This window comes from Epinephelus fuscoguttatus, linkage group LG9 (assembly GCF_011397635.1).
Source record: "Epinephelus fuscoguttatus linkage group LG9, E.fuscoguttatus.final_Chr_v1".
Taxonomy (NCBI): Eukaryota; Metazoa; Chordata; class Actinopteri; order Perciformes; family Serranidae; genus Epinephelus; species Epinephelus fuscoguttatus.
This window is the reverse complement of record NC_064760.1, coordinates 18,414,218-18,427,430: the sequence shown is the minus strand read 5'-3', so window position 1 is coordinate 18,427,430 and position 13,213 is coordinate 18,414,218. Positions and strand designations below refer to the sequence as shown.

General features: G+C 41.6%; 1 protein-coding gene across 1 annotated transcript; it reads right to left on the bottom strand.

Moving 5' to 3' along the window:
- Positions 1 to 2,410: 2,410 nt before the first annotated feature.
- tmtops3a (teleost multiple tissue opsin 3a) lies at positions 2,411 to 11,867 on the bottom strand. The gene is made up of 4 exons (XM_049585792.1): positions 11,420 to 11,867; positions 8,211 to 8,539; positions 3,613 to 3,846; positions 2,411 to 3,046 (listed from the first exon to the last, which is right to left on the bottom strand). The coding sequence occupies exons 1-4, from the start codon at positions 11,814 to 11,816 to the stop codon at positions 2,831 to 2,833; spliced, it is 1,176 nt and encodes a 391-aa protein (XP_049441749.1). The 5' UTR covers positions 11,817 to 11,867; the 3' UTR covers positions 2,411 to 2,830.
- Between the last annotated feature and the right edge of the window lie 1,346 nt (positions 11,868 to 13,213).

Below are 13,213 nucleotides of genomic sequence, written 5' to 3'. Positions count from 1 at the left end.
CTGGACTCTGGGACAAGCAGAAGACCTCTGCTTGAGAATCTCAAACTACCTGAAGGTTCATAAGCGACTAACAGGTCTGAAATGTAATCTGGAGTCAGGCCATGAAGAGCCTGTAAAGTAATTAAGATTTTAAAATCAATCCTTAAAGACACAGGGAGCCAATGTAAGGACGCTGAAACTGGTGTGACGTGGTCATGCTTCTTGGTTTTGGTTAAGCGGCCCCATCTGGCCACCCTATGAAAAATTTCTGGTGGCACCACTGGCTGTGTGACCACATAATGAGCACTATGCAGTTTGATTGTTGGAGTTATTTATTTTACAAGGAATTTAGATGGGCTGCCTTTTAACAAATATGCAATGACCAGATAAAGGCCAGGTGAGTAAAGCCTGGGTGAAAGCCACTCCAGTTCAACTGGAAGAGGTTTATTCAGATACACGTGGTCGTCAGTCTTTGACAACAACCGCAGTCTTTGATAACAACTGCTTGGTTGTGGTGGAACATTTGCCTGGAATGAGACCAGCTAATGTTTCTTGTTGTGCCCACAGAGCCTGCTGGCTTGTGTGAAATGTTTTTAATGTGGTGTGTGAACACTGTAGGTTAAAGGATGCTGCATGAGAGTGTAATGCAACTAATGCTTTGCAACAGGTTTTGCCTGCATGAGGTCACAGAATAAACTTTCAATCAGCAGGTCAGTACAGCTTTTGAGCTTAGGTAAAAACCCAAGAGAGTAGGTTATCTAACATAGTGTAAGTGGTTTTCCTTACACACATATATATATTCATCCACATTAAAGCACGATTACAAACAGTTTTACTTGTATGCCACTACTTGCTAATGATAGCTAACAACATGTTTATGCTTTGCAGGTTTGAATCTTGAGCGATATGCACATCATTTTGTGCACCATACATTTGTGACAGTTTTAGTGTACAACTTGAGCTTGTTGTGTCTTAAAGCAGTGGTTCCCAGCTACTGGGTCACAGTCCAAAAGTGGGTCGCAGGCTCATTCTGAATGGACCACAAGTGACTCATAAATGTGTCAAGTTTGTTAAAAACACTTTATTTTAGGGTACAGTTCCAGCACAGAGCTTTGATTTCAAAGTGCCGTTTTCTGCTGTAGAGAGAGTGACTAACGGACAACTACTCGACAGAGACAGCAAACTAGCTCAACAACATGGCCAAACACAAGTATGGTGCTGAACGCATTAAACTGTGGGACCTCTAACTAATGAGTAAGGAGAAATCTGGACCCCGTGGCTGGACCAGTTGGGAACCACTTTCTTAAAGAGTCAAAATATATACATTACATATTTTAATCTGGATAAATAAACCAACAGTATTTTCAAAAGATAACACTGACCCTTTGATAGTGGTTAAAGTCAATCCAGTATTGAATCAGATCTTTAGTGACAGAAGTGTAGGTAACATATTAGTGTGTATTAAACTGTACACTGTGTCTGTTTACTGTTTACACTACAAAGTGAGTGCTAATGGATAGAGTAAACAAAAGAATACACTACATTCATGGATTTGTATAAAAGCTGTGTCTCTGATACACAAAAGATTGAGGTACACTTTTCCTTCAAATATTATAGGTAATCGATGCTGCCAAGTGGCTGACACATATTCAGCAAAGCAATGTAAACGTTTTTTTTTTATATACTTATATTTACAGCATATGTATAGTTATGATGATGCAATCACTATGAGTAGCCTGCATATCTACTGCAAATGGCATGTTTCATGTACACATTTAACGACTCACAGCTCCCTCTGGTGGTTACAAATATTCTCAACTGTAAATATAAATATACCAGTATTTACATGTACAAATACACTGACTATATTAAATGTTAATAACAAATCCTAAAATCTGCTTTATCAGTTTTCTAGTTTATTGTCTTAGCTGTTGCCTGTGGTGTAAGATACTGTGTGATCTTTTTCTTTTTTATTCTGTATGTTAAATTACCCGTTTTCCCTCTTTTTTTTAAGTAACATCACATAATTGTGATGTTCTAATGTTACAGTATGTTATGACTGAATTTAATACTCCTATTTGCTATGGTTGCTTTTTATTATGGAAAAAATAAAAGAAACAAAAACCAGGATGACACATGAAAATCAAATTCACCTACAGATGGTTTTGTTCTGATCTATACAAACCATGACAGACATTCATTTATTTGGCATTCTTTCATATGGATGTCTCTCAGAGAGCTGAGGACTGCTTTAAAGGTGCAGTGTGCAGGATTTAAGGGCATCTATTCACCTCAAAATAAGAATCATTGTGTTTTTGTTACCTTAGAATGAGCTGTTTATACTGTATGTATATAAAGAGCGGGTCCTCTTCCACAGTGTCCGCCATGTTGTTCTACAGTAGCCCAGAACGGACAATCCAAACTCTGACTCTAGAGAGTCTATATAGGACCATTCACCTTTTCCTGCCGGCCACCTTAGTTCTCCTACACGCTTGACACATGAGAGAAGTTTAAAGTCTACAGCTTCACTACGTGATGCCACTAAATCCTACACACTAGACCTGCAACAAACGCATTCATCCAAATCACGTACACTGACTCGTTCACATATGGTGGGTCAGAACATAACTAAATTAAATATGCAATAAAGCTGAGGCTGAACTACATGGCACTGAGTTTACATTCATATGTTGGAGAGCTGACAGTGACATTCATCTTCATATGTAAAATCAATAGTACACTGTGGAGCAATTTGTGTCTCTTAGTTGCACTTTGGATTCTGGACAGTAATTCAGAAAAACGAACAAACACTTGCTTTCACAGTCTGTCAGATGAAAAAAAGATGAAGTGTTCACGGGGTGTAGTGGACGACCAGAGCGTGGTGGTTATTGTGCCGGCTGCAGAGGGCGGCGCTTCTGTAGCCGCTGGGGGTCTGATGGGGTGAAGAGTTGAGGCTGCTTTGCCTGTGGAAACCAGAGAACTGCATCCTCTGAGTTGTTGGCTCCTCTCCTTGAACAGTAGAGGGTTCCCCGCTGCACTTTATGAAGGCCACAAAGCATCCATAAAACTGTGCGGAGGGACAAAAGACTGAGGTCAGAATTTGGTGATTTTCAGGACAAAAGACGTCAAGATAAAACTGCAAACAGGTTGGTTTTGAGGGGACACTGTGGTAAATGTTTCAACAGCACTGAAAAACAAATAGACATTTCCAAGAATTTCCAATTTCATCTGAACTGCAAAGCACCTAATCAAAGCTCACTGGGTATGAGCAATCAGCAAGAACACACAACATCCGGCACATATACATTTGTAGGGGAAATAGAGCTCTTGTGGCTACAATGATAGAAGTATGCCATCTACTGTAGTGTGCTACATGTAGCGCATGAGAGGTGCTACTGAAGAGACACTGAGAGTGACAGCAGATTAACTGAGGCCCGACTGCCTTCTCAATGTCACAGAGGCCTGGGTGTCATTGAGTTCTCCTCTTCACCTGCTTTATATTCAGATAAGACTGAGCAGTCCTGTGCACTTCAACTAACAGATCTTACATAACACACTCCAATCTACTAACAAATGCAGTGGAGAAAGTGATTCTGGGTCATTGTTCATCACCACCCTGCCCTCGCCTCTCACCTGGTTGTTGAAGAACATGTAGATGACGGGGTTGACGACAGTGCTGAACTTGGCCAAGATGGAGGGCACCACGCTAGCCATGGGAGTGACCAGTCCCGTGTTTCCGAAGGTGGCCATCAGCGCCATGATGCCGTAGGGCATCCAACACACCATGTAGCAGGACACCATGGACAACACCATCGTCAAAATGTGCTGCTCTCTGCGCTGAGCTGCCAGCAGATTGATCTTACCCACCTGGAGGCATGAAAGAGGAGCAGAGGTTAAAACCACCTTGGCAATATTTTTTTTGGCAGCGTGAGGAGTACCCTACGATAACGGTGAGTGGGAAGTTCAACAGGCTGACCCCGTACATGTCATTCGTCACACATTCATTCAGTGACAGACTCATTCCCGCAAGGTGCACCACAGCGCCACAGGAAATCATTCCTGCCTGTGGCCTAAACCTGTACAACTCCTCCATCAGAGTGTGAGCCGCTCTGAGTCAGTAGACAGGCATCTGGACTTCCATCCAACATGTATGACCCAATAATGGTCATGTTGCAGTAACCATAGAAACATTCAAGAAAAAAAAAAACACCGTGGTCACTGTACTGCATTTTTTTTCTTTTACATCTGTCCTGCTGGTTTCCCCTGATGCACTGTGGTGCTGTAGCTGCAGGTTAAAATTGGCTCATACATCATAAGCCAAGTGGTTAGAGCAGCGTCTCATCTCTGGTAATTGTCACCTCCTCAGTATTGATTTTATTCCCCTGTGGTGGTCGCAGTCTTGTGTAATCACTGTGATGCTCATCATGGCGCTTCGTGCATAAATGAGTGTCGACGCAGTGAAGGAAGCTCTGTCCTTTCTGTCAAATTACTGCACATTCACACACTCAATTACACTTCACCTTGTGTGCTATTAGGTCACAACCTTTGTTGCTCTGTCTCCTCGACCCCCTATCATGTCATACATATTCTGACAACGTTCAATTAGTGGGTGATTTCTGCATCCCTGAACTTTTGCTGTGCTTGGACAATTACCCACAGGAAGAAATCAGAGAAGCAGCACAGCCACATAGAGACTAAAATATAACAGAGAAACAAAAGGAATTATGTGCATATTAAATTGAGTCTTTTATTTGGAATAAAACTGTATATTTCTGTGAGGAAATGTGTTCACTGTCAACTCAGCGAGACACAATTATGGAACAGTCAGTGTGTGTGCTTTACAGACAGCATCATGAATCTAAATGCGGTGCTGTCATGCAGAGTAAAAAAAAAAATCCATGCTTGAGCCACACTGATACTGTCGATATAAATGTCACCTCTCCTTATGATGCGTCACTTTAAGCCACCTTCGAGAAGCCAGCAGAGGCTCCACAGACTGATTGCTCAGTTTCTAATAAAAGCCTGAGGCGGGGCTCAAGGAAAACTGATGCGCAGCTGAGCCCCCATTCACCGACACAGTAATCAAGTCTGCATAGCCCCTCTCTGCTCTGACTCCCTCCGGTGTATGTGTTTTTATAAAAAAAAAAAAACCCTGAGGTGGTTATATAACAGCAGTATCCAATAGTAACAGGTTGCTCCCACAATCTAAAAATATCATCTAGGTGATTCACTGATAGGAGTTGTGGCTGAAAGTGCACGGAAGGGCCCAACACCAATTGGGAACCCTTAATTGTCAATTATTTGTGTGAGTGGCAGGTTTATGTAAGCCCAATCAAGGTGGGGATGAATCACTGGAAGGCAAGAGGTGGTCACTGCCCTTAAGAACCCACCCAATGCACTCTCTGCCGAAGACACTGCCCTCATTCCTTCTCCTGCTCGATAAACTGATTGCAAGATCGTAAACACAGAGCTGTGGCTTCTAGGACTATCTGGCCCGATGCTCTTTGAAAATACCTTGAAAACATGTGACTAAGCATTAATGGGAGCCTGACACCAATCACTCAACCTCTGAGCTATAATCTAATGTCCTAAGAACATCTTGACAGCTCAAGAGCCACAACAGAGCCCACTTTAGCAGAGCTATTAAAGCTTCATAGCAGATGGACACGGTGAAAGGCCACACATTATGTGGAGAAAATTACAGGTCTATGCATGTAATCTGTGTTATATCCTGAACCTCTGTAAATGTTTGTATTCTTTACTGTTTGGGAATTGTTCCCAGTTGTATCCAACCATACCAGACATGATGACATTATGCCGGTGGGATACTTATCCTTCATAAGAAGAAGCCACTGATGACTGAAAAAGGGGAAAGCATGAATTCTAATCAGTGGATTTACTGTGGAAAGGTAGTCACTTCATGACAGACTAACTGGGAACACATTTCCTGACTGTAAGTAAATACACCGCTTGCATACGAATGACACAAGTATCTAAATTTAGATCCAAGTCAATTTAACTTTGAGCTTCCATCTGCCACTCTGAGACTTTCTCCTGTGTGCTGTTTTATGCCTTCAATCCGTTGACAGCTGTGGCATTATGTTTTTGGTTTGTTCGTCTGTATGTCCATATATCTGTCTGCCCATCCCGTTCTCGTGAACGCGATACCTCAAGAATGCCTTGAAGGAATTCTCTTCAGATTTGGCACCAATGTCCTCTTGGACTCAAGGATGACCTGATTGGGTTTTGGTGGTCAAAGGTCACTGTGACCTGATCCGTCTCATTCTTGTGAATGTGATATCTCAAAAACACTTTGAGGGAATTTCTTCAAATTTGGCACAAACGCCCACTCGGACACAACGATGAACTGATCAGAATTTTTGATCAAATTTCAAGGGTCACTGTGACCTCATCTGTCTCATTCTTGTAAAAGCAATATCTCAAGAGGGATTCAAGGGCGCTTCCTTAAATTTAGTGCAAACATCCACTTGGACTCAATAGTGAATTGATTATAATGTGGTGAAAGTCAAAGGTCACTGTGACCTCATCCATCTCATTCTTGTGAATGCACTATCTCAGTAATACTTTGAGGGAATTTCTTCAAATTTGGCACAAACGTCCATTTGGACACAACGATGAACTGATTAGAATTTTTTTGATCAAAGGTCAAGGTCACTGTGACGATGCATCTGTCTTATTCTCATGAACACAATATCTCAAGAAGGCCTTAAGGGAGTTTCCGTAAATTTGGCGCAAATATCCACTTGGACTCAATAATGAATTGAGAAGAATTTAGTGGTCGAAAATCAAAGGTCAAAGGTCACTGTGACCTCACACAACATGTTTTTGGCCATTATTTAATAATTCATGTGCTAATTATGACAAATTTTCACACAAACATCTGATAGGATAAAATGATGAAATGATAACATTTTATATCCAAAAGGTCAAAGGTCATCTTCACTGTGACATCATAATTTTCTGCAAAAACACTTCTCTAGCCATTATGTCGTAACCCACCTTAAAACTGTGCTGATTGTATCGATATTCTGTGGTGTTTTTACAGACATGAGTGTAAACTGTGAGTGCAACTTGACTGGTTCATGGAGGCATAAAACTGTGAGGTGAATATTCTGGTTTTTTTTTAAAAATGTTCTCCCATTTCATGTTGTGTTGTGCTACTTGGTTGGTAGCAATATTTTTTTCCATAAGAAACTGACTTAACGCTGCATTTGTCATCGGCTAGAAGGTTCCTGGTTCAAACCCCAGGGTGGGAGAGTTTGCATGTTTTCCCCATGTCAGCATTGGTTTTCTCCAGGGTCTCCAGCTTCCTCCCACAGTCCAAAGACACGCAGGTTAGCTAGTGACTCTAAATTGTCCGTAGGTGTGAATGTGAGTGTGAATGGTTGTCTGTCTCAATGTGTCAGCCCTGTGATAGTCTGGTGACCTGTCCAGGGTGTGCCCTGCTTCTCACCCAATGTCAGCTGGGATAGGCTCCAGCCCCCGCCTGGGATCCCCAGCAGGATAAGTGGTTACAGAAAATGAATGAATGAATGTATTTTTCAGGAAACTTAGATGTAGATTTGCTCTTGATTGAGCTTATCATATAAATATTTTACCTCACAGAATAACTGTATTGATTATCTGGTGACAGTTTTCATCCAGAGCCCCCAACATAATGTTTAAAGGTATTTTCTCATCAGAAGAAGATGGATTAATGAACCACTGATGACTAAAAAGGGGGAAAGCATGAATTCTAATGAGTGGTATTACTGTGGAAAGGTTATGACTTCATGACAGACATAAGAGGAAACACATTTCCTGACTGTAGGTAAAGATACACCGTTTGCATACGAATGACACAGGTATCTAAATTTAGATTGACGTCACTTTAACACTGAGCTGCCATCTGCCGCTCAGAGACTTTCTCCTGTGTGCTGCTTTATAGAAAGGTGTACGTTCCTATGTACACATGAATGAGACATAATATACTTATAAAATGAATACACTGACACAAAAACCCACAGAAGCAGAAGCTCTCTGCCTAAAATTTGCATTACATGTTTTTTATTTTGTTATACATGTTTTGTGTTTCATGTGCTCCAAATGAACCTGTTTTCGTGAGTCTTTGTGTCCCATACAAAATCCACAGTGCAAAGAACAAGTCCATGATATGGAAGATCAAAATAATTTTCCTATTTAGGACTGTAACAGTTTGAGTCTGAACTCACCCTCCTGATTGCCACCAGGATTCGGCCATAAGAGTAGACCATGAGCAGAAGGGGCAGCAGCAGGCAGAAGATGAAGAGACACAACACGTATGAGACACTGGTGGGTGAACGGAGGTGCCACTGGACGGAACACGTGGTACCGGGTCCCTCGGGCCCGTAGCTGCTCCATCCCAGGAAGGGCGGCAAGGTCCAGAGGAGAGAGTAGAGCCAGGAGCCACCGACGCAGAGCCAGGCCTTCCTGAAGTCTGAGATGTCGACCTGGGAGGATTGCAGCACAGCGGTGTAGCGCTCATAGGAGAGGACAGACAAGGACACCAGGGACACAATCCCTTCATGATCGAGAGAGGAGACATAAAGGTAGATCACAAGTCAACAGATTGCAGTACTTACAGTGAGGAACTGTAAACTGTGAAGGTCTAACCTCGATTTTAAGGTTCTTTTATTTGTTTTTAAAACCATACATAGGCTCAATAGTACATTGTTGAACTTCTCTGCCCCTACTCCAACTCCTGACCTCTTAGATCCTCAGAGCAATGTCTGGTGTCTGGTGGGTGAAGGAGATCATGCCTTTGCAGTAGCTGCTCCAAAGCTCTGGAGTCAAATGCTCCCCCTCCACTGACACTATAAGACAAATCTTAAAATGTACATGTTGTCATTGGCCTTTGTTTGGTTGTTTGGTTTTAATATTTTAGCATTTTTATTTTAGCACTGCTATATATTTATGTGTCATTCTTTTATTTTGTGCAGCACTTTGGTCAGCTGCAGTTGTTTTTAAATGTATTATATACGAATATGCTTGATTTGATTTGATTCATATTTACTGGAATAAAATGGAAACTAATTAGCTTAGAAATCACTACAGTTGTTAATAAAACATGCAAAAGTAAATGCATATTTTGTCAAAATCTTTATGTGAAATGTTCAACAGACTTTGTCATGTAATTTCTGATGTAAAGGTGCTAATGTGCTTTTTGTTATATCTTCACAACAGGGGAAAATTCCTTACTCAATTCTGTATCAGGATCACGGTACGATCTAGATCCAATCTTTACTGTGCAGTGAGCGTGGTACCATATATATATTATATCATATAATGTAAGCATGTCTTAGCATCCAGTGTATATTTAAATCATGTATTATTTGTTAATAATTTAGCATTTTGTTCCCCAATGTTTGGTCCACCTATTACCTATTAATTGTCTTTATCTCATGCATCCTAACCCCTGGCAGAGGAAGTTTTTAAGAGCAGTGTTTCCCAACTGATGGGTCACGGGTCCATACTAAATGGGCCGCAAGTGACTCACGAATGTTTATTTTGAAGTACAGTGAATTTCTGGCACAAGCTTTTATTTTGATGTCCCGTTTGATGCTATAGAGTGAGTGAGTAATGGATAGTTATTTAACAGAGACAGCAAAGTAGCTGGACAACATGACCAAATACAAGTATGACGTTGATATTAAACCTTGTGGATCTTAAACTAATAACTAAATAAATTTAGACCCTGTGGCTGGACCAGTTGGAAACCACTGTTTAAGAGTATGTTTATCTGTAAAGCCAAAGACACATTTCCATGTAAGTGGACAATACAGATTTCTATTCTGTTCTGTTCTCTGTAGTTATTGGTGTACCAACTGACAGGACCTTACTGAAGACCAACTCTGTGGCTGAATGCAGTTCACCTGAATGTGGGAATGGTTTATGTCTTCTATTATTTACCAACAGGAAACCTGAAGGCCAGGAGACATTCAAGGAAACATCCCACACAATCCCATGATGTTCCAGAGTTTTCATTTATTTTGCTTTACAGCCAGCGCGGTTCAACAGCCGTCACAAGGCCATAGCCATGGACATGAATCTGCCAGGGGGAGTGGGGGTCCCTCACTCTCAGAAAAAAAAAATCAATATATTGTATATTATAATATATTCTTAATCATGAGCAAGACAAAGCTTCTACTACATAAATTAGAAATGCAGTGCAACATAGATTGGCACTTAACTCACTGGCTATCTGAATGATGTAATGCAATTAAAACCTTAATGTTGGTTTTATACGCCATGAGCTGTGTTCTGCCACTTGGACAAAGCACGCGCAGAGCTGCTGTACACTGTAATACCCGAACCACTTGTAACTGTGGTGGCAGAAGTGAACACATGAGGAGTGAATCAATCAAGCTGTCTTTTGTGTTATTTAATTAAGTGACATAACAGAATAATACGAGTCAATCCATTTCAGCTGGAAGGTCAGAGCTCTGACACCTGGAGTCCTCTGAAGGTCTGACAGAGAAGAATAGATTCAGTCACATCATATAATAAAACTTATAAAGAGCAGGAGGCCCCCAGTTTACAGATAACTGTCTTGGGAACAGCTACAAAGCAAGTTTGTCACACACAAATCAAACTCCAAGGACACAGTTCACTGTACAATTAAGCCTTACATAAAGGAGAAGAAGCAGGATATTACACGTCTATATATATGGAAATTATAGATTTTGTCCCTACAGTAATTATAATGGCAAGTTGTTAAGTTAATTTAGTTTAAAGCTTGTGTCTGTCAGTCCACATCTTTGGTCCAGACTTTAATACATCAGCCACCCAGAGACTTTTCCCTGTGTGCTACTTTATAGAAACATCATTGTGTGTTCCTATTTACACATCAATGAGACATAATATATAATAAATACGCTAACACAAAAACCCACAGAAGCAGCAGGTCTTTGCCTAAAACTTACATTAAATGTGTTTTCTTTTAATATGTTCCAGATGACCCTGTTTGCATGAGTATTTGGGTCTCAAACAAAACCCACAGTGACTCAGTCCACCCCTTTGGTCCAGACTGAAATATCTCAGCAAGCATTTGATGGATTGCCATGAATTATTTGAGAGACATTATTGGTTCCTGCACACAGAATCCTGATGACTTTGGTGACCCCTGACTTCCTGTTGCGCCACCACAAGGTGTAAATATGTGGTTTGAGAGAAATGATTGAACAACTAATGGATTGTTTGCCATGATATTTAGTACAAATAGTCATGTTTCCCTCAGGATGACTTGTAATAACTTTTATGATTCTCTGACTTTTCATATAGCGCCATCATCAGGTTACAGTTTCATTTTGGAGCCATTCCCACCAGTCCATCATATAACTTTCTATATTGAACACAAGTGCGTGGAAAACAGGAGTAAACACACACAAAGTTCTTCACTCACCAAAGAGGGAATTGGCGAACCCGTACCACTTGCAGCCGTACTCTCCAATGAGCCACCTGCCGTGCAGACTCGCAGCGAAACTGAAGGGTGTGCCGAAGACGCACACGAGGATGTCGCTCACACTGATGTTCAGCAGGATGACATTGATGGGCGTCCACAGGGAGCGAAACTTTGCGAAGATGAGCAGAGCGAAAAAGTTGTTGAGAATCCCCGCCACTAAGATGAAGCCGAGGCATACCGCCACCACCGTGTGTCCGGTCCGGCTCAGCCCGCCGGGGCTGTGGGACGCCGGGGAGTCTCGCAGGGTGGAGGCGACGGTGCTGCTGAGGCTGGAACCGGAGCCGGAGAGAGAGCTGTCTGTGGTGCTGAAATTGCAACCGCGTATGTGGACGACCATAGCAGAGAGAGGAGAGAGCTGAGGGCTGGAGAGAAGCACAGAGTCCTGCACAGCTCCAGCTGCAGCAGCTGACTGAGGGCCGGTATATGACAGGTATATTAGAGTGTGAGGAGAGTTGAGTGTGCCCTGTGCACTTCTTATACCTGCACCCCTATAATGTATGTAAATACCCCCTCCCCTCTTCTGTCTGCCACGCACACACTCACTGTTTGTCTTTCTTTTTCCTTCCTCAGAGTCTCTCCAGTTATTATAATGAGTCCTTTTGATCACAATGGCCTGCAAATACAGTAAATCCCCCAAATGTGTTGCTTTCCAGCAGCAAGGCGTGAATCAAATTCGCAGTTACACCGGCAATTTCTCACCGCAGATGTAGGCCAGATTATGTGATTGTCCAAAAATGAAGTTATAATTTTCCAGTCACATTTGGAAGAATCAGTCAGGGCGTTCTGCTCCAGAAACACAAACTTTGGTTGCATGATTTTGCTGAGCTGTGTGTTTCATATTCTCTGCTGCTGTCTGTGCCAGACTGCAGCTAATTCATCTGAGCACAAAGAAAGTCACCAACAAAGAAAGTTTCACAACTGTTCAGCATTTTCTTTTTTACTTCCACATCCAAAATTACTTCCACAATAACTTCAAATATGTTTTTTTTTTCCTATTTGGGTTAACCATTTCCCAAACTGACTGTACAGGTATACAGGATATACCCACCTCTTTTTCTGGTCGTTCACAATATACCCACTTATCATACAAAAAGCCATTGAGAAGACTACTCAGTATTCTGGACAACGCCTCTCACCCCCCTGCAGGCCACTCTGGAGTCAGAGCACATTCAGCCACCACAGAACTCTAGGAGATCTTTTCTACCTGTGGCCATCAAACTGTATAACTCCTCCCCGTTTTGTAGGGAGGGGAGCTGAAACACAGGACACTGACAGCAACATTCACCTACATTAGGTGCACTACACATTTCACACGATGTGCATTACTACTTTTCAATATCTTATGCAAATCTTTCACGACATCATGTGTTATTCTTCAATATCATGATCACTTATCAATGTAGTGCAATTTCACTTTCTCAGTCATGTCACTTTTTGCTTTTGCTCCTTGAAAACACTTCTGTCTCGTATATTTGTATATTTTTCCATATATTTAATACTCTATTGGTTTCCTGACCCGGGGAACCCACTGGTTTTCTGGCTGCTACTGGTTGTGAATCATTAAAATTGTATTTACTGCACTTTCATGCTTTCCCTCGGGATGAATACAACTGAATCAAACTGAATAAAATATAGGAGGGTATGCCCTATAGAAGTAAAATTAGATTCTATTTCCACAGTACACTTGGTAACCTACCCATCTCCTTAGTAGCACTCCCACCTCATTAACTACAA